This window comes from Phaethon aethereus (assembly GCF_964289735.1).
Source record: "Phaethon aethereus genome assembly, chromosome: 5".
NCBI classification, from domain to species: Eukaryota; Metazoa; Chordata; class Aves; order Phaethontiformes; family Phaethontidae; genus Phaethon; species Phaethon aethereus.
The window spans coordinates 31,749,315-31,772,224 of NC_138579.1; the positions used below are offsets into that span (position 1 = coordinate 31,749,315).

General features: G+C 38.2%; 1 protein-coding gene across 2 annotated transcripts in view; it reads right to left on the reverse strand.

Moving 5' to 3' along the window:
- Window positions 1-17,212, reverse strand: part of SCFD1 (sec1 family domain containing 1) — a gene marked incomplete at both ends in the record, with an annotated part of 53,783 nt that extends 36,571 nt beyond the window's left edge. Inside the window, 9 exons of one of the 2 annotated variants that reach the window (XM_082001076.1) lie at window positions 1,890-1,975; window positions 2,949-3,004; window positions 4,154-4,243; window positions 8,254-8,341; window positions 9,519-9,641; window positions 10,418-10,508; window positions 11,643-11,731; window positions 12,584-12,654; window positions 17,182-17,212. In XM_082001076.1, coding sequence (XP_081857202.1) covers window positions 1,890-1,975; window positions 2,949-3,004; window positions 4,154-4,243; window positions 8,254-8,341; window positions 9,519-9,641; window positions 10,418-10,508; window positions 11,643-11,731; window positions 12,584-12,654; window positions 17,182-17,212 — 725 coding nt within the window. Of the gene's footprint in view, window positions 1-1,889; window positions 1,976-2,948; window positions 3,005-4,153; window positions 4,244-8,253; window positions 8,342-9,518; window positions 9,642-10,417; window positions 10,509-11,642; window positions 11,732-12,583; window positions 12,655-17,181 lie in introns of those variants that run through there. The other variant, XM_082001077.1, reaches the window with a different exon arrangement.
- Window positions 17,213-22,910: the final 5,698 nt, after the last annotated feature.

Sequence of the window (22,910 nt, forward strand, 5' to 3'; positions counted from 1 at the left end):
CTCTCTCAAGGGTTTTTAATTTCATTTTTCTCTTTGCTTGTCTATGAAGTCCATAAAGTAAAAATTATGAACCTCTGAAATGCATTGTGCTAATTCCATCAATACTCAATTTTGTGGAAAAAGAATGCAGATATGCCTAAATGTCTTTGGTTACAGCTGCATGAAAAATTTATAGCGAAGACAGGAAGCACAGGAAAGACATGAATCTGTTGGACAGGGTCCAGAGGGACACAAAAATGATCAGCGGGGTGGAACACCTCTCCTACGAGGACAGGCTGAGAGAGTTGGGGTTGTTCAGCCTGGAGGAGAGGCGGCTCCGGGGAGACCTTACTGCAGCCTGCCAGTACTTAAAGGGGGCTTCTAAGAAAGATGGGGACAGACTTTTTAGCAGGGCCTGTTGCAATAGGACAAGGGGTGATGGTTTTAAACTAAAAGAGAGTAGAATCAGACTAGATCTAAGGAAGCCATTGTTCACAAGGACGGTGGTGAAACACCAGCACAGGTTGCCCAGAGAGGTGGTAGATGCCTCATCCCTGGAAACATTCCAGGTCAGGTTGGACGGGGCTCTGAGCAACCTGATCTAGTTGAAGATGTCCCTGCTCATTGCAGGGGAGTTGGACTACATGACCTTTAAAGGTCCCTTCCAAGGCAGACTATTCTATTCTATGATTCTTTGAAGGCTATGAATTGACAGAACATTATTGCAACCATTTCCCTTAAGCACATTAACACTACAGTAAATGTGATGGCTAAATTACAGTGTATTTAAACAGAGCGAAAACATGTTAATTCCATGCTCTGGATTTCCTTGCAGTAAGTATTTTTGTGTAGATACATAATCTCAAGAGCCTTAGTCACCTGACTCTGAAAACCAAACTTAAGTTCTGAAGTAATTTTACTGGTTAAAGGTTCCATGTTTCCCTTTCCTTGCATTTTGATTTTCTGAGGTTAACGATGCTATACTATCAGGAAAACAAGCCACCCTGCTGAAGGTAAAACAGTGGTTACAATTCAGTTCCCATGAAAATGAGGGAACTGGTATTTCACAGCTATTCTCTCTTCTAATACCTTTCAATCTCATTCCATTTTGCCAACCCTTGATGGTTTTTGTGGTTTTTATCCAAGTTCTGCTCTTAATTGGAGATAAAAATATGACTATCTTATCTCCAGTTAGGAGATCATAACTGTTTCCTTCAGCCACAGTCTTCCCAATACATGTCCTCACTTCATGTACAGTGTAAACTCCTGTAATACACTTTCCTAAAGCAGCCTGAGTATTCAACTATCTGGGGGCAACATTATACATGGGAGGCAAACATCCACAATGTCTTTTCTCACTCCTTTCTCACCTCAAAGGATTCAAATGGTCATGACTTAACAGTCCTGAAGTATTTCATTATCCAAGTGGTAGTCCTTAAGCAGTACTCCTCTGGTAGATACAGGGATCAGCTGAGAAACACTTGCTTCTGACATAACTACAACTGATAAGTGCTCACAAGTAAGAAAATGGGTGTTTCTTTCTTCTTAATGGACTAAAGGTTGCTAACAGATCTGTTCAGACATCCAACTGCATATAATGCTCCTGTAAACTGAGTGCATTTGCAAGAGCTTGGTTCTTGCTGTGTTAGGGGTTGAACAAAATTACCAGGTTTGTTAAATAATTTTTGTCTCACTGTCCTAGGACTGCACACTTACTAGCTACAAAAGTTTTCAAACAGGTTATGCTAAGAGACTGGAAAACTCCCTTAAGAGTATATAAACTCTTTTAATATAGAATGTGAACCTTATTGTAAACACAGTTTTCAGTACAGTGGTGATTTATACTAATGAGATATTTCAGACAACTGAAATATGAACATAAAAATATATATTTATTACTAACACCATACCTGAACTGGCCAGCTCCAAGTGTGTCACCTGTAAAAAGACTGTTTCTGGCATCTCTTAGATTCTCTCTGAGCTTCTTATCTAATTTCTGAAGGGGGAAAAAAACAAAACGGCTTTTAACAGACCAACGGTTTCCTAACCTCTTTATACGATCAACATTTAAAGATTTATTGTGCTGGTTTTGTAGTTTACAAATGTCTTAGCTGCAGAAAGTCTAGGTCCACTGCACACAGGAAAGAAAGAAATCTCTTCCTTCTGTTTTCTCCCTCCAGCATTTACATCTATATCCAGGACTACACAGGAGATGTTTCCTTCATGTCCACTAATCTCCTCCCAAGCAATCAGCACCCTCTCCCTAAACATGCAAATAGAAAATACCAGTAGGAGGCACCAAGACGGAACCATAGCAGAGGCAGCAAATTGGGCTGTCAGACGCTGCCATGCTACGTGTTTCATAAAAATGAGATTAACATCTATGAATACATGCACACTGAATGCTTAGGTTTAATCAGTATTAAGGCTTCACTGACAAAGAACGACAGAGCACAGTGACTCCTAATTAAGACAATGCTATAGAGATTTTTAATTGTGATTTAGTTTTGTAATTTCATCCCTACTTGATGATCAAGTCCAATGTCAGTTTATTTTGATATAGTAAAAATGTCTTGTACTTACAGGGTTTCCCACCAAAATAGGTAAAAATTTCTTACTAAGACACACAGAAAAACCCAGGTCAGACAGACACTTTTGAAATTGTTTAGATATAGCTTAATGGTTGTAATTATAATGCCTGTCAGAAAATCTTGATAAATTCTAGATTAGGAATGATTATTTATGTTTAAGTTTCTCATCAGCTGATTCCATACTATTACAATTTCTACAGATGAGTTCCATGGAACTGAAATGAGAAAGGAAAACTGGTGCATCTCATTTCCAGTTTTATTTCCGTCGTAAGGAAAAGAATACAATGACACTAGATCTCTGCCTAGTATTGAGAAAAGTAAACAAGCTGTTAGGAAAGTTTTAAAACAATGACACTTGTTTAAAAAATAGTTTCTTACCACTGCCACCATTTCAGCTGCAGTTCCTCTTGAGCATCTGATTATAGGAATAGCTCCTAATAAAAGACATATTGACTTCTACTCACATTACAATTTTCAGATTATAAATTAGTGTACTTTTCATAAAACAAATTTTTAGTAACATTCTGACATGAAATTTTTCAAGTGGACCATACAAACTTATATTAAATTTGTCTCTTGCAGTCCTTATCTATGAAACAAAAAATACTATATATAAATATTAAATAAAGTTTTACAAAAGTGAATACCTCATACAGGAATTTATGAGAAGTATAGCGTACACTAGAAAGATAGCTAATGTACTGTGGAGCGGAAAAACTATCTCATATAGAAGTATTAAAACTTAGTTTCAAAAGGTTAGAAGTCCCTTGAAAACAGTAATATTAAGTACTATAACACCACCACCACCAAAACACATCAGTTACAACTCACTGCAGGGCAATGTTATTTTCAAAAGCACATTTTCCGTGGCTTTCACGTTTCGAAATCTTTAGCTACTGTTTCTCACTTATCTGTATAAATATGAAAATTCCAATACCGTAGAGTTTAAGTGACTGAGTAGAAGAGATTTCATTTCTATCAGTCTGAGATAGCAGGTCCGAGGGAACCTGCTTCATAGCAATCCCCAGCTCCCCTTGCAGGAATGCCATCTCAGACTAACTGATCTCAGTGAGAACTTACATTAAATGTCATCACTATGAAAAATGTATGAGAAAACTCACCATAAAATAAGTAAATTTCATATATCTTCTTATCCCTTGAGTTATTTCAGTTAGATCTTTGCAGGGTTTGTGTGACAGTATTTTTTTTCTTCTTGTTCTGTGGGGGTTTTTTTGAGAGCTACAAATCCAAACTCAAAGCACTATCGATCTTCATTTCAAACTAGGATTTTGTAAAAACAGTGAATCCAAACCTTTGCATTTCGGTATTCTTCTCGCATTGATACTGAAGACTTAGACTCAACTCCCATGCAGGACAGCCTTTATTGCCTTTTTCAGTGATGTATAGCAATAATTTGAGCAAGATCATTAACCCATCCTGCATACTATTAAGATTTCTGTCACAGATCTAATTCTGCCTTTAATTTGCTATATGAAATCACTAAATTTCTAGGTATCTCACTGAATAGGGATCTTTTCTAAAAGGAAAACATATGGAAAATATGCTAGAATTTGAAAACTTACCAAGTGTAACAAAAAAACAGAAGAGACTATCAACAACAGTGTCCATTATAGTTTCCATTTCTGTGTCCGTTATATCTGGTCGGTTAATGGCTAAAACAGTATGGAAAAGAGTTAAGAATAGGGTTAAAGAAGTTTATGCCACTTTAATACTGAGAAAGCAATCCTCTTCTTACCTAATGGCTGTTAACAGCCAACAGCTTTTCTTGCAGAAGAGATCGAATGGTGAAATGCCCCTCTTAGCACCTCCATTAGTCCTCCCCCTACCTTTTTTTTTTTCTTTTTTTTTTTTAGAAAAAAATTGGGAGAACTTAATTATTGCTCACTGTATAAGGTAAAACACTAAACAATCTCTTCCAATTATCTCTGACAATACACACTGTAACTTCTGGATTGTGTTAGTATTGCATTACTAAAAATCTCCTAGAAAACCACATAATGGAACAGAAATGGCCATCCACTTGGAAACAATTTTTCAGATATAAAATCATCAAGAATTACTTCTGTAATTTAAACAGAATTACAGTATGCAGTTATCTATAATTAAAGATTCTAAATCCTGCCTCTTGTAATGGAGATTCCTTTTCTTTTTACCTTTTTTTTAAAAACAAACTTACTGTCAGTCTCCAGGTTAGGGATAATTCCCAAGTTCTAAACCATTTCACACTACAGACAGAAAGATTTCCCTCACATACTTAGGTCAGAACAAGAGACATGTAGCAACATCTCTATTAAGTAATTAACACTGACAAGAATATAATGGCCAACAGGACACATCAAACCTAATCTTATCACAGGTCTCAAGTCAAGCACTACCTCAGGACTCATGCCATAAATGCCATCCTCCTCTGTTTTACTTTACCTTTTAAAATTTCTCACATAATTACCTGTCTTATACTCTTTCTTCAAAAATGAACTTCAAAGCTCTGAACTTCCATTCCTATATATATAAGCCTTCCATTCCCAATTTATGCATGGCCAGCCATAATCATTCTCTAACTTTAAGGTGCTTTTTCCCCCAGCTTTTGTCCTCTGAGAACTTTAGAGAGATGGATTATACTAGCAATTTCTATCAGCAGCTATACTTAGTGAGTCAAACTTTTTACTAAGCTGCTAGGATGACAGATGTGCCCGCCTCAGCATCTTTTTTTATTCTGAGTTCAAGTTTCTGAAATAGCAACACCAAGAAAGGCAGACTGTTCCCAAGATCTGTATTCTTCTGTAATGACAAAGCTTTGAAATTAACTGGGGCTATCATTCTGTAGTTATATCTCCAACTAATGGTCTCCCAGTTTACAGGGGGGAATAATCTTATTTTTACTCCCTTGCCTTTCTCAATTTTAAAATTTAATTCCCTCCCTATTATTATGTTTAAGATACTCATATATGATGTTCTGGTAATCTGCATATTGTCAGTGCCTTCTAATTTTGTGTAACATGCATTTTATGAGCACATTCCTTTTTTTTGTACCATAGCCATCAACACAAGTATTCAATATTACTGCTCCTTAGGTCAATCTTTGAGGAACTCCGTTAATAATCTTTCAGTAAACTGTTCTATCATGTTTTCTATGTATTCCTCTCTCTCCACTGTATCAAGCTTATCGAGGATACATCTATTACAGAAAAGTAAGCTTTGGTCTCCTACATTTTCTTGTTGTTTTACAAAATTGATCCAAATTTGGTAGAGGAGCATTCAAACAGCATCGAACAGGATGCCAGGCACATTGACTTTATACCAATATTACCCATTTACTCTTCCTTCTACACAGTCATAGAAAAACAGAACCAAAGGGAGCCTGAGGGATTATCTAGTCAGTCCTCTTGCCCAAAGAGGAGTTAAACCTATGTTATTTCTGCGTCTAAACCAATTCCCAAAGCATCTCAGTCATGAAAATGCCGTAAAGTTTACAGGTAATCTATTCTAATATTTCACTATCTTTAATGTTAGAAAGTGCCCCTAATATCTGACCAGAAACCTTCTTGTAGCAATTTAAGCTCATCACTTCTTCTCCATTACTACAGGGACATAGAGAATGTGTTATCTCCTTTCTGTCTGTGAAAGCCTTTTACATAACTGAAGAATGTTATCATGCTTATTTGTCCTGACATTACCTTTCTGTAAACTGAAAATTAACCTTATTTGTTATATTTGTTCTTAGTTCATCCATTCAGCTACATGCACAGTAGTACATGGCAGTGCTGCTGCAAGAACAGCAAGTCGTCTTTCATCACCGTCAGATTTACATTGACTTATGTAGATTATGAAACTATATACAAACTGGCAGTTTCCTGCTAGGGTTATTCTCCAAAGGCAAAAAAGACCACTTCTTTGCCCCTGCACTCCTACTGCCTGCCTGTGTCAGATCTAAAACTCACACAGCGAGGTGGATTGGCTCAGTGTTTTAATGGAAAACTAATCACTCTCTGTGAGAGATTAGATTTCTGTTCAATCAGCTTTTGGAAACAGCTCACTTCTAGATTGGTTTAAACATAGGTGAAACCATAGTGTGTGCCATGTGGCACAGGACAGCTAGCAGGAATCTTATGAGAGCTGGTTAAGTATCTTTACATACACACAAACAAATTACAAAACAACTATTACTACAACTCCTAACAGCAGGTTTTAGTAAAAAAAAAAAAAGTCTGCTTTTCAAACAAAAATGCCCTTCATTCTGACAATGGAATCAATCCCCAGTGTGAAACAGAACTCAGTATTATGGATCCAATTTTAAAGAAAGGTGCTGACTTTGGAAATTGGGCAAGAGAGGAGAAAAATCTCACTGCTAAATGTTAGGCATACAGAGACTTCTCATTTCTACCTGGTCACTAGGGAGTGTTCTGTGCATCCAAATAAATCAGGAATTAACTGTGTGACATTGTGTGTAGAAACTGTCACCACACTAAAGTAATGAGGATCTGCTGCTAAAAAAGGGGTATCTTGCCTCCGACTTACACACTTCTGCTGTTTTGTTGTACACTGGATTTGTAGATGACACAAATGAGCTAGTATTTTCTATGGAGGAAGTCAACTGAACAAACACTCTGCAGCTCCAAGATCACTGGTTCTGATGTAAAAGGAGGAGAATGAAAGAGACTATAGCAGAGGCAGCAAGACAACCCACCCTGTAATACCCAGCCATTTGAGTAAGAGGGGCAGGATCGGTAGAGCGATAGTTCTCTATTGATGTAGCACATTGAATGGGTCAGGGGAGCACAAAAATCAGATCGAAGGAGGGAGGAAAACCACGTGGGCAGTTACAACAACTAGTATATATGTTGACTTGACCTGCCATAGCATCATAGCAGTAGCGGCAACCACTTGGTTTTCCTGCTAGGTTCCAAAACCGGTCTGACAGAAGTCCCAAGAAAAGAAAAAAAATATGGCAAACTTCACTTGCAACTGAGACTTTATGAAGACGTTGACATGCTTGGCTCACATGCTTGCAGAAGCAACCAGCATTTCTTATTTTCTAGAATGCCCTTTCCCACATTCCTCCCCGCACTACTCCAGCTCCTGATCCTAACCGTCTCCCCTTGCACACCCCCCCGTTTTCATGTCTGGGAAAAAAGCAGGTACTGACTGGTCATTGTCTAGAAGATACAGGAAACTCTATCACTTAAAGTCATCTTTCTTGCTTTGCATTCCTTACAGTAACTTTCCAGCTGACCACTCACACAGAAACAAAATACTTAATTCCTTAAGAACTGCAGAAGGGATTATGACTAAACAGTGGTGCCTAAACACAGGAGCCACCCACTGTGTCTATCTACGCGTGTAAACAATATGAATTTTTTCCTATATTATTCCATGTATAAAAAGCCCTACTATCCATATATGTCTATACTGCAGTTTTGCTTTACTAGATTTGTTATTTAAAGACATAATTGTTTTTCAATATTACAACAGCTGTGTAGTAAAGATGCTGAATTTAATATCTAAGAACTGCCTGCTTCATGCCTTTAAACTACACATCTAACATTATCCTGAATTCTGAGCAGATCAAAGCAGAATAAAATCATTGCTTGGTCTTGGCTACAACTTCAAAACTGAATTTCAACTTTATACATTCTGGTATAATTTTTATACAAATTTTACTTACCACGATACGAAACAAGTTCTTTGTTTTGGTTACACAATACAAACATGTCATCTTCTAAAGTAATAAAATTAAGATATTGATCAAACACCTAGAAATCAAGGAATAACAGTCAGAACAGTTCAGAGTGAAGCATAAAAAAAATTTATTGCTACTTCTTTTTGAACCATTTACAGAACTGCCTATTAAAAAGAAAGAAATGCAAGACATAATGTGTGAATTAAGCCTGTGTAAGTATTGAGTGACAAAACAAAACATTAGAGCACCTGAAAAGTGCTAAAGGAAAACAGTCTAAGTTCAAGTATTTCTGTGGACAAAATTTTAGTAGCTGAAAACACACATGGAGGACATTATAGTATTATAGGTTTATTTTTTTTATTAAAATGAAGGACTACAACATAAAGTGCTGTGCTCTCAGGCAGAAGAGAAGAAAGAGGGCAATATATACACAATGAGAGGTTACAGCTCACAAATTCTAATTTTTCTGTAACATAGCTGTACATTCAGGGAAAAAAATAAATCTCTCTATAGCACAAACTGTTAATGGGACACCACAACAGAAAAACAGATTTAAGAAAGTTAGTTCACAGTGCTACACCAGTTTACTCCTCCTGAAGACCTAAGGCTTAAACAATACTAGTAGTTTTCATTTCACAACAGTATCTTTCTCTCATGCCAGTAGTACTGCCTAACAAAAGTGAGAAAAAGTGAATGTATTTAAGTATATATGAAAAGAATTAGTTAATAATTTGCAGGTTTTGGTACAGGTATTCAACAAAAATAAGAGGTTACACACCTGACACCTACCTTTAAATCATAAAGGTATAGGAGTGTACTGAATAACAGAGTGTGTATGAAACATCCACCTCTACACTACACTGCCCATTTAAAATTACTACTGCACTTTTTGTGTATTTAGGAGCTAAAAACCCCACCCTGTTATATATGCACTGGATGCATTCATTGAGCTGATGAGATCAGAAATACTCTGAAACCACTATATTTCCCCTCTTATCATTAGGCACAAAGGTCTTGCAGCACTTGGACTTTTGACTAAGCTGAAGTATAGTACTAAGCTGCATTACTGAGATGACTGTAGATTCCCTTTTTCCCCCCCAGTAAATCTATGCCTGACAATGAATCTAACTAAACATGTATTTTATTTGTGATTCAGTCAGAAAAGTATGGCACTGAAGTGGCCATGTAAGAATGCAGTAACACCTATAATGATAGTATCTTTAACATTAGAGACTGGGGGATTTTCTTACCTTAGCCACTTGAGTTACTGCATTAGCACCTATGGCAGCATTTGCAATATCTTCCAGTTTACTTCTCGAAATGGCAGAAATGAAGTTTAAATAATAAGATTCATAAAGCTGGTTTCGAAGATCCTAGAAGGAGGGAAAACCACAACCTTTTTCCTGAATAAGTACCAATATATTTCTGACTAATTAAAAAACATTCTTACTTTTACTATGTGATGTTCCAATTATCTACAGTCAAACTAAACTTTTGGAAGTGCTTAGCTGTCTGTTCATACAGCCCTGTACACAGTGTTTTGACTACATAACTAGATATAACTAATCTAACACAGAACTGCAAAAATCAGGAAATGAAATTTAAGCTACCAGACAGCAGCTACTACTCCACACCTTCCATCAATTCCTCCCAGAGAATGTGAAAAACTGAGGTTAGCCTAGTCCAACCCCCGCAACTCAAAGCAGAGTCAAATAGAGCAGGTGGCTCAGGATTGTGCTCAGTTGAGTTTTTAACATCTCCAAGGATGGAGACTCCCCAAAATCTCCAGGCAATCTGTTCCAGCATTTGACCACCCTCATTAAAATAGCTTTTTCTTATGTTTAAATGTAATTGCCTATATTTCAACTTGTTCCCACTACCTCTTGTTTTTTCACTCCCAAAACTCTCTCTCCAAAACATGGAAGACATATTTCCCCTTCTATTTTCTGGGAAAATGGAGTTGTGCATGTAAAAATTTTGGGCAATATTTTTATAACAAATATATGCTAATATATAAAAAAATGAATGCAGAGGTATTCAGGCGCACGCAAGAACTAGATATAGAATGGTCACACTCCAGTGAGTGCGGGATTACTTCACAACACTCTTGTTGCGTCCACTCATTTGAAACATTAAGCATGCAAGTTACCTGGCACATTCTGTCAATATTTTCTTCTGTTGGCATTACAAAGTAAACAGCTGGAACATCTGGAATAGCATCCCTATCTGAATGCAAAAGTCTGAAAGGAAGAAAAAATACATCTCTAATGTGGTCCTCTTATGATTTGTGTAAAATTGCAAAAGTTAAAGAAATTATTGATTTATACAGACACATTTAATTTCCTACAGTTTCTCCCTATATTTAGCTACATTTTACTAAAAAACCAAAAATTTTTGTAAAATTAAAAATTTTACGAAACATTAAAAAATAGCAAAATCATATTTGTATAATCTTGGGCTGAACTTATTAATAGAGGTCTCCAAAGTTTATTCAAAGCTTGAGAAAAGACTCCGCAAATCTTCAAAAACAGATTAATCCATTCGGAGGAAGGTAAAATACTGTATGTACAAGGTTCATATACCAACTATTAATTGTTGACATGATAACAAAAAACCTGCATATCTCATACTATTAAACTTGCTTTTCCTGCTCATTAAAACAAAAACAGGCAAGGTGCTTGCAGGTTCCTTTCACATTTCAGCTGATGTATAAATATTTTAAACCATGTTTCCATTTCTAGCCTTCACTTAGTAAAAGTTAAAGAACTTTTGAAAAAAATAAATCTATCTTTAAAGACCTTCCATGACTATTACCACTGCTAACGAATTACAATGAACTATATAAACATAATCTGGAGAAAGAGAAAAGGGAAATCTCTTAAAATAATACTTAAAGATTCACATCTTTGACAAGAGATGATTAAAATCTACATGCAAAAAGGGAAGCAGAGAATATGCACAGTCCCATGAAACAGTTTGTGCCAAAATAATTTTAAGATATATATGAATACAGAGGGAATTGTACAGACAGATTCCCCAAAACACCGATCAGACATTTCTTATTTTTGAGCAGGGGCCTCCTCTACTTAGTGAGAAAGCCTACTGAACAGTGTTTGGAATGACCTTTCTACTCCCTGATTCTGAATAATACCACCTGATTTTAGAAACAAGTTAGGGTATAATCTTTATTTTTAGGGTATAATCTTATTATTTTTCAAATTATTTTCTTATTATTTTATATTCAGGGTATAATATTATTATTTTTCAAATTATTTTGAAAATCATTTGATGAATAACCACAGTTTTGTTTATGATTTTGGGGAAATACTAAATAAAGTTATTTTTAGAAAAAAATGCTGATATTTTTTACTTACAGATGCAAAGTGATCCCCATATCTCTTAGCTCTTTCACTGACAGCAAAGGTGAGATTATATCTTGGCCAAATCTGTCATAAATGAGAACCTGAAATAGATACATATCTTTTTACAAAGTGGTGTAAAAACTGGATACAGTAGAATGCAGGTACAGTGGACACAGGACTCAGCTTTAAGGAACTACTGGCCTAACCTGAAAAGTGCTACACATTTCCCAATTTAAGATACATCATTAATTTGTCATGGACACCCATTTGTGCTTACTAATAAAAAAAAAAAAGACAAGACACTCAGTGATAAAGGGAAATAAATTAATCACTTCCATCTTCTGAAAAGCGTCAGTCAAAAAGGAATCTGCTGTCAGAAATTTGTTATTGTAAGTGCAGAATTTCTCTTACTGCATTTGGGAGGAAACAAAAGGAGAAGCAGAGAGAAAAAAAGGGAACTAGGAAAAAAATAAACAACAGGATGAAAAGACAGAATATATACTTTGTAGTAGCAAAAACTTCTCACAAATTACTTACTTTTTAAAGCTAATAAAGGTAGCTTGAGCTCAGCTTGTCCTAAATTTAAGGCTATCAACAGTTCTTCCCTCTCTATGGGCTTCTTTCTGACTCTGTAAGTTCACCTGTAAAGTATCATGTAAGCTTCTGCCAACACGTATCAATGAGACCCAAGTATATTTCAAAATATCATCCTCAGTTGCTCATTAAAATATTGCCTGAAGAATTAGTCATTGGGTCTTCGAGCAGCCAGTATCTCACATACATATTTTTCTCAGCAATTCTGATATTCAATTCTGTATATTCATAATACACAGGAAAAATTATTTTGTACAAGTTAAGAACACAGCAAAGATACTCAAGTTAGTTAAAATTTGAAAATCTGAACATTTTTGAACACTATAAAATTCTCCTATTCCTGTTCAAATAGTTCTTACCTTCCATACTGGTTCTCCTGTGCTGTTTTTAACAGGGGGAACATTGAAGTTCAGCATACGTTTCAAAGCCACTGGAAAATTAAGCAGAGTGATGTTTTACTCTCTTTACGCTTCAACAATAGAGATCAAACACATTACCAGAATTTTATTATATATTTCGAGACACCATCACTGGAAGTATTAAAAAAACGTGTGGATGTGGCGCTTCGAGACATGGTTTAGGGGGCATGGTGGTGTTGGGTTAACGGTTGGACTTGATGATCTCAAAGGTCCTTTCCAACCTTAATGATTCTATGATTCTATTTGAGAGGAAAACCATTATAAAATTTAAATGCAACAAGTCACATTTTCATTATATTTATGCAGCTTTGGCTGACAAGTGGCCCACATCAGCTAGAATTTATGGGCTCTGGAAGACACTGCAAAAGGAAAAGAAGCAAGTCCCAAAACATGAAGAAAGAATCTGTCTCCTTAGTTATAAAGGCTATATTCTGTCACAGTTCACCTTAAAAATAATTCCAGTATCTTCCTGAAGGTGCATTCTGTACAGTAGGAACCAGTTTGCTTTATTCCCCCAATCTGCTTTTCCTATCCCACAGGAATAACAGTATACCCAACCCAAAAATACTTTTTCACCTGACTAAAACTGATACACATTTTGAAACATCTTGAGAACTCATAGAATTGCTGCTTTAAGGGGTACAGAAATACCCCTAATTTGCAGCAGGAAAACTCTCTGAAACAGGAATGAGCTTTCATTTAGCTTCCCATTCAACACATAAACCAAAGCAGATCCCTTCACCTACCTGTAACTTAAATAAGGAGTCCTTCCTCATTTAGCTGATTAAACAATACACTATGTGCTGTTCTCCCATCTTGTACGAGAAGCAAAAGACTATTTGATTCAACGTAAGTTAGGGGCTATTCTCTTCAAACTCATAAACAAAATCATCACAAAGTTTTGCAAAGAGGAAAAGCTTTCAGCAATCAGGGCAATGTTGACCAAATGTCAGATCACGTTGCTTATAAACGGAGAGTAGAAGAAATGGTTAACTTCTAACTCTTCGACTGAATGAGGCTTGTGAGCATGTTCCCCTGGGGTTTACAGTATCACAGGGCAGCTCAGGAAAGGAAAGGACCTCAGGAGATCTCCAGTCAAACCTCCTGCTCAAGCAGGGTCGGCTGTGAGGCCAGGCCAGGCTGCCCAAGGATTTATCCAGTCAAGTCTTGAAAACCTCCAGGGACAGAGATGCCACAACCATCCTGCGCAACCTGTGGCACTGACTGTCCTTGTGGTGAAAAAGTTTTTCCTTATATCTAGTTTGAACATCTAATTTCAATTTATGCCTATTGTGCCTCACCCTCCTGCCATACACTGCCATAAACTGGCAGCCTGGCTCCACCTTCTCAGTGTCCTCCCCATAGGTATTGGGGAGCTGCTGTTAGGTTCCCCCGAAGCCACCTCTTCTCCACGCTGAACAAGCCCCAGTCCTGCAGCCTCACCTCACAGGGCAAGTGCTCCAGCCCCTGACCATCTTGGTAGTCTTTTGCTGAACTCCCTTCAGCTGACAAACACCTTTCCTGTACTGATAGCCACAAACCGAACATGGTATCTAGATATGGTCTCCTGGCGCTCGGGACGGGGGGATTATCACTCCCCTTGATCTACTGGCTGTGCTCCTGTGAATATGGCTCCGGATTCTGCTATGTGGGGGGACACTGTGGGCTCACGGGCCTTTTCGGCAGAGCTGCTCTCCAGTCCGCCAGTCCCCTGCACTGTCACCTGTACATTGCAAGGGGTTCTCCCTTTCCAGGTGCAGGAATTTACATTTGTCATTGTTGAATTTCATAAGGTCCCTGTTGGCCCATTCCTCTCGCCCATCTAGGTCCTTCTGAGTGGCAGCTCTGCCCTTGAGTATGTTAACCAATTCTCCTAGTTTGCTGTCACCTGCACACTTAATGAGGGTACACTTTGACAGCTCCCTCCAGGTCACTGATAGAGATTTTAAACAGGACCGGTCAAAGGATACACCCATGTGGTGCTCCAGTTGTTACCAGCCACCAGGTATAGTATGTCTGATTAACCACAACCCTGTGAGCCTGACCATCCAACCATTTTTTTACTTATCTAGTTGTCCATCCCTCCAGCCCATAACATCCAAACTTGGATACAAGAACACAATGTCAAAAGCCTTGCTGAAGCCAAGGTAAACAACACACTGCTCTCCTGTTGCCTATAAATCCAGTCATTTTATCACTGAAGGCAATCAGGCTGGTCAGGCATGATTTACCACACATAAATCCATGCTTGCCTTCTCCTTCACATGATGAGAAATATTTTCTAAGAGGATTCACTCCATGATTGACTCCAAAGTGACACAAAGGCCTGGGAGAATTTGCTGATGAAGCCTGAGGCAAAGAAGGCATTAGATACTTCAGCCTTACCTGTGTCCATCGCCACTAAATGACCGGCTCCATTTAGCAATGATCCAACATTTTTCCCTATTTGTATTTTCACTATTAATGTCACAGGAGAAGCTCTTCTCATTGCTCTTGACAGATGCTGCAAGTCTCAGCTCCAGTTGAACTTTGTCTTTCCTAACACCATCCATCCATGCCCAGGCAATGTTTCTAAAGTCCTCCTTTGCAGTCTGTCCCTGCCTCCTCCTCCCGTGTACTGCCTTTTCAAATCCCATTACTAGCAGGGAAATTTGACCATAGGAGGAAGCAAGCTAGCAGTGAATGCTGGGTGTCCCTGGAATCCAGTCTTCCACTTAATTTTTTTTTTTTTTTTAACACCATGGAGCAATCCTGAAACCTGATTACAGGCTGCTCCTGGAGCCTTTGCGCCCTCACTGCCACTGCCACCTTCCGTACATTTCAGCCGTATGAACAATTTTGTACAAAGCTGCATGGTTTTTTATTTTGGTACTACTGGATCTGAAGCAATTGCTTTGTAGAGTTTACCATTTAAATTAAAACTTGGCATAAGCTCTCTACTAAGGAAGACAGCAATCAGACTAGTGATGTCAATCATGACAAACATTCAGCAAGTCTCTGGGTTTCTTTTTTGTATTTATATTGCCATTTCATTTACGTTTAGGCTGAATGCTCTCCAAGGATCAGGTTTTTACTGTTCTTGCACAACTATATGCCTTGACTGGTTATGAACCAGGATGAAAGTCACAACAGATGGTGCACATACATGGTAATACAAACACTAAATGATAATAGATCTTTTCCTTTTCCTGAGTATCTTTTAGTTGTTCAATCTACGTCCTTGCAAATAACCTCCCCAATGGAAGGCAATATGGGTTCAGTGGTAAAGGTTGACTGAAATAATCAAGTAACAAAGTGAAGTACAACAGAAAAGAATAAAGCTGTAGGCAATAAGGGCTCAAACACAGTGGGTTTCATCAGAAGGGTAGCAAAGAGAAGAAAAGTAAAGGATTGCAAAGGAACATCAAATCGCACTATTAAACGGTAGATGATCCCAGGAACGAGTTTACAGAAAGCAGACTTCTGGTACAAAAGGAAAATGGAGAATACAAGTAAATATTTAAGGTCCACACAGAAACTCAGACTGAGATTTTTAGGCAGATGATTTTAGACATTTCATGTTAAATAAAAGGACCCAGAATTCTCTACACCACCAGAAAGATACTGCAGTTGTCAAGAAGAAGGTGACAAGATTACCAGCTCAAACTATTGACAAAAACTTCAGCAAGTAAGGGAAGTAGAAGACTATGGAGTCAAGATACTCTATGCTTTAGGAGTATGTTCAAATGGGTGGCTCAAGGCTCCACAAAGCAGCATCAAGACAGAGACGAAAGTCAAACTGAGTAATGTGTAAGGAGGAGCTGAGTAACTAACCTTTTACCCACAGAAAACCTCCTGCTTAATTACTTGCAGTTATTAATCTCATATTCTTAGTTTCTTGAGGGTCAGTACACCTCCCAGGCCCCTACATTATCTTAACAGGAGCATCACAACAAAGGCTTTATTTTTGCATCATTAAATGGTATTTCTGCCACGGGCAGAAAGGAAGCTGAAACGGAGGGGGAGCACAACCTGTTCCCCACTCCACTCCACGGGCACCGCTCACGTCCCGCGACCGCGCAAGTCCCTCCCCGGGGGCGATTTCCACGCCACGGCGGCACCTGCGGCCACGTCCCTTGGGCCTGGGCCCGCCGCGGCCCGGGTAGGACGCACCCACTGCCCTGTCTCCCACAGGGGGGCCGAGGCCCCTCGGCAAGAGCTGCGGCCAGAGGCCGCCGGCAGGCCCGCTCCCCCGGGCCCGCTGCTGCAGCGGCAGCTGAGCGGCGCCCCAGCTCCTGCGCCACAGCGGCCGCCAGGGTACGAGGAGGAAGAAGGCCGCCATCCCGTCGCCGGGAGACCCAAGCAAGATGAGAGGGCGCGAATCCCCCGGCGGAGGCGAGGCGCCGCGGAGACGCCCACATCCCGCCCCAGGGCCCCGCCGGAGAAAAGGGCGGGGGAGAGGCAGGCAGGAGCCGCAGCGTGAGGCCGGCCTCGCTCCCCCGAGCCCCGGGAAGGGCAGCTGCCGTGCCGCGCGACGGAGACCGCGGGAAGCGGCTTACCTGTCTGCTTCTCCCGGATACCGACCGCCATTTTCCTGCACCGCCAGCCCGGCCGCGGTGTGGCGCCCCGCCCCGCCCACCGCCGCGTACGCAGACGCCGGACGACGTGGCGGCCCGTTCGGCGGCGGGAGGCGGGCCCCGGCTGCCCCCCTCCGCCCCTGCCCGGCGGCGGCCGCGGCACGGCCCTCCTCTCTCCCCGCCCCAGCGGGCCTCTGCCACCCGCCGGAGGCAGGCCCCGGGAGCCCTAGATCCCGCCCCCGTTCCTGAGCTGTAATTAAGAAACTGCATCTTACGATTTAAAATTTGGGCTTGTGCTTTTCCTCTGCTGAGAACAAAAGAACAGGTTGAGATCTTTCAGAAACAGGGTGGTGCTCCTCCCTTTTTTGTTTCTCCAAGCAAGAAGGCGCATGAACAATATTTGCTCTACTCAAGAAGTAACTGAAACACACACTAGAAAATAGATTAAATGCAACCTAGAAAATACTTAAATGCTGCTTAAATGCAGCTCTGGGGCGCTTAGATTAACTACATGAGAAGGACTGGTGTTTCAAAAAGAGGCACCTAGCTACAAATAAAGTCACCAAGTTACTGAAAAGGAAAATACTTAAAAGTTTGCTTGTCTCTGCCACAGGTAGCATATACCAACATGCAGCCTTCCTCTGGTTCTTTATGCCTGTACGGCTGTGCCCTTACAGAAATCCTACAGTGGGAAGAGTCCTGCGGCCAGCTTGGAGCCCTCAGCACAGGAAAGACATGGACCTGTTGGAGACAGTCAAGAGGAGGCCACAAAAAGCATCAGAGGGAGGGAACACCTCTCCTATAAGAACAGTCTCAGAGAGTTGGGGTTGTTCAGTCTGGAGAAGAGAAGGCTCCGGGGAGACCTTATTGCAGCCTTCCAGTACTTAAAGGGGGCTTCTAAGAAAGATGGGGACAGACTTTTTAGCAGGCCCTACTGTTGCAGTAGGACAAGGGGTTAACGGTTTTAAACTAAAAGAGGGTAGATTTAGACTAGATAGAAAGAAGAAATTTTTCACAAAGAGGGTGGTAAAACACCGGCACAGGTTGCCTAGAGAGGTGGTAGATGCCCCATCCCTGGAAACATTCCAGGTCAGGTTGGACAGGGCTTTGAGCAACCTGACCTAGTTGAAGATGTCCCTGCTCGTTGCAAGGGGCTTGGACTACATGACCTTTAAAGGTCCCTTTCAACCCAAATTATTTTGTGATTCTACGAGGAGCCCCACTCCCTCTAACTCAGTTTTGGATACAAAGGTATCCAAGTAAACATGCTAGGGATGTATATAAAGGTGTATATAGGTACACAAATGAAACTACAGAAAATAATGACATTTCTAGAGGTAAAACCCACTAAATCACCAAAATAAAAACACTGAACAAAGTTACATATTTATTCCAACAGAAATTTAACCCTTTATTGCACTTTGAACATATACATGACAATTATTTCCCACAATTACTGATTTCAACACTGATGCTGCACCTGTCAAGTATAATGTTGCTTGAAGATGCAACATTTCAGGCACTGATCCTGCAGTTCAAGTTAGAGCTAAAAGTATTTACAAAATTACACTTTCTTGCATAATATTCTAATTACCATAAGTTTTTAAAGAACATTGTTTATGCAATACAAAACCAGAGGGTTGCACTGTGGTTGTTTGGGTTTTTTTTAACAAACTAATATTTTGACAATTATTTTCTGTATTCACATGATTTGACAGTTCAGAAGTTTTTGCATTTCAATTTTTCTTTTATCCATCTAGCAATTCCCTTAAGTAAAAAAATGTAAAGCTTGAACTTTAAAATGCTTTACCGTAATACAGAATCAAGATAAACTTGAAAAGCATATTATGTAGCCTCCATAGTTGCATTTCCTTCTATTTGAATGAGAACTTTTTATACTATTTTCAAAATGCACATGCAGAATGTGAGCGTGAATTAATGACTAATACTCTGCTCTGTTTTAAATATACCTCTCAAAATCCTCAAGTCTTCCAATCCCAAGACTGAACATCTTAATGACAAAAGTCAGTGATGCAGCACATGATGATTTAGACCTTGAGTATAAACTGGTATTAATTCATTCTCCTTTTGACTATATTTCACTCAAACTATTTTAAAATGCTAACAGCTTTTTCTAGTAAGCATCCTTTGCATGGGTGAAAGCAAGTCACATTTCTTATCCCTTAGTTTTTCAAACGTAGATCTAAAATATTCAAGTTTTTTTTTTTAAATTACATGCGCTTTAATAAGGAGACCATACTGAAACGACTACTACTAATCTATTATTGTTTACTAGAAAATTACCACTCTAGAAAATAAATAGCTTATTTGATGTGCTAATTGCAGATGGAAGCTTAGGGTTTGACGCAGAAACTGTGGGGTGAAGTTCTTTGGCCAAATGCAAAGAGGACAACAATAATTCTCTTGTGGACCTGACAAATCTTATAGAAGATAACTTCTACAAAAAAATATTTAATACACAACAGCTAAGGTATATGCAATTATTCTCCTTGTGTTACAGAAATACTGAAAGCAAGCAACTTCCCTAATTTCCAGATGTGCCTCAGTTCAAGTTTATGTAAAATGAAAACTACCCAATAATATTGCACTTTAGTGACAGTGACCTGCTATAGCAATTAAAAACCTGATGGTCATTATAGCTACAGAAACTGCTCTTACAGTTTCCTGACAAGAGGAACCTTTTTGTGTTTTGATGGATTGGAAACCAGATTACTCAATGGAATTTTAATGAACAGTTACAGTAAATTTAAGATTCATCTACATAAAAAATGCTGAAAATGAGCAGAAGAGAGGAAGCATTTTGGAATACAACTTGGATATGTCAAGGACTATATTAGAATGTCTAGACAGAGCTGATCAAACTGACAAGAAAGGAAAGACAATTTGGCCTGAATGTGTACACATCAGTATTAGAAAATGGGAACAAGTTCTGTGTAAGAAAAATCTTTCCAAGCAGTATTAGAGACTTAGAGGATTTTCCATGTTTTGATATAGCTTTGTATAACAGATAATTTTAGAATTAACTTAAGATTTCTCTTACTGCTGACAAACAGGTTAGTTCTACCTTTATATAAAACCTATCAACTGCTGAATTCAAAACTAATAAGCAATAAAAGGTATGAACCCTGTTTTTACCTCAGATACTTTTTGAAGCCTTATATTCACATTACCTTATTATTTTTTTCCCATTGAAAGTTTTAAAATGCAGTTTGTTTAGCTCCAAGTTCTAAATCATTCTTGCCACTGCAAGTACCAGAAGTCCACAAATTGTCCTTTACAGTTATCCATACTGCTTGCTACTTCTGCAAGTTCTGTACTTCCCATACAGAATAATAATATTAGAGATAAATGTCTTCTGTAACTAGGCAAGAAAAAGGAATACTGCACTGGGTACACCACTCATTTTTAAAGTATAATACTCTATCTGCAGGAGACTCATTGATATATTTTAAAAGTAAGAACGTACAACATGAATCCTTATTATGCAAATAAATTTGCAACAAACCACCTTTCTTGTAATGTTAACAGACCATTCTGAAGGCTAAGAATATAAAGATGCTATTATCAGTGTGACATTCAAAAATTATGCAAAGATGACAAACATGGAATATTACTGGAGAAGAAAATAAGAAGAGAATGAGAAAATGCTTAGTATATAAACAAGTCAAATTACATTCTCCAAGAGCTCATACATTTATTTTAAATGGGACTTTAATATGCTTTTGGCTCAGAATCAGAAAAGCACCACTAGCCCTGTCTTAATTTCAAGTATTCTTAAATTGCTAATGACAGGACTTTGATGAGATTAGATTGTTTTAAGCTATTTGAAAGTAGTGATAAATGCCAGATCTAAGCCTTGCAATGATTTACTTAGAGACTTTGAAATAATAAAAAAAGTGGCATGCACACTTTTGTTACCCAGTGATGAACATAGGTCTGTATAAAAAAAGATTAGCACCTCTCCCATAATCTAGAAAGGAAAGAAGTTGTAGCAGTTTAAGAAAGATTTCAAAATATCTGCATATTGTTACCTGAACTGTGTAATCTAAATATCCATGTCTCTGTCTTTAACCCTTTATAGCTCAAATATTGAGTCTTGACTGCTACTTCCATAGTTCTTGAGTTGCAGTACACTGCTATGTAATTAGCATTTAGTAATACAATTTGTTAATTAGAGGAGTACTTGCAATGAACCATAAACCAGAACCTGAAAACAGATTAGTTTGGATTATTTTTTTTAGAAGCACCTATCCATTTATAATTTACTGTGGATGTACTCTTGCCAAGGCATTCAAAAGTAAAGCAATCCTGCATGTATTTTCAATTAAAAAACAAGCTATATTAATAAAAAAGTGTATGATTTCTTTTCAGTATTTTGAAGAATGTGGATATATATAGATATATACCAACATAGAACTATCTATGTACAACTGTAACACAACTTATGTTTGGGATATAGCATAGCATAGGTGGTCAAACTGACAGCAGGGAAATAGTCATTTCAAGAGAGACACCTGCATACTGTATTTTAAAAAACTGTACTTAAATGTCCTTTTAGTTTCATAGCTTTAGTATTAGTAACATTAAAGTGTTACTGTGTAGGAATTTCACTATCTTTTATGGCTTAATGGCATTTATACAAATACTGCAGAGTTGAAATATATTTTATACGGTTGATGTTGCTCAGAATGCACCTAAATTAAACAGGAAAAGTTTAGACTAAAAACTAGAAAAAGTGTCAGGCACTGACAAGCTTGATGGTAGAGTGCCTATAGTTTAACAAATAGCTTTAGTGCACATTTCTATGAAAATACTGACTTCCATGGAAGACAAAGTAGCATGTTCTAATAAGCAACAAATTCTTATACTTTCATACTCAACAACATTAAGTCCAACTCCTGTATTTCATTTTGAAAGACCACTTATTTTTGTGTATTCAAGAGTTACTTCTAGTTTTTACTATTTTGGCTATATGTATAATAAAAAAAGCTAATGTAGAACAGTAGAATGCAGAAACGTGCAAATGTCAAAGATTTTGTTTAACAACAGAAACTCAAGTTCAACCAGATTTTGTTCTTGTGCCTTGTTATTTTGCCTAGTTTTTTTCCATACCTTAATTATATTTTAATGCACTAACCACAATGACCTTAAAACTCCAAGTTTCTTAACTTTCATAGGTTTGTATGAATCATCAGAATGTAAATAAATCAATATAAAAACAAACACTGAAAAAACATACATGGAACAACTGAAGAACTGCATCACAGTTTTACTTGAGACAAAGCTCTACAGCAGTTATCTTCAAAATGTACCTGATCTGACTTTGATAAATAAGTTACACAAGTATGTAATACAATCATACTTACCTGTGAGAAATAGCTAGAATGTTACAGAGTTCACTAACATTTCATACACGTCTACAGCAAAAGTAGACGTTTAAAGTACTTCTGCAAGAGTTTGCCGACTCTCAAAGCCAACTTGAAACAGGAAGATGATTCAACAGATAATAAAGTGTTTTTTTCATTTAAAAATTGTTTTCCATCTTACAAGATTACTACTTTTAGCATATCTTTGGGGGAAAAGTGGGAAAAGGCCAAAAGCATGCTGTCCAAAAATACAGTAGCGATTTGCAAGCAGATGTTCCTGCAGAAAATTGAAGTTTCCAACATCAAGTTTAGTAGCAAAAGTAT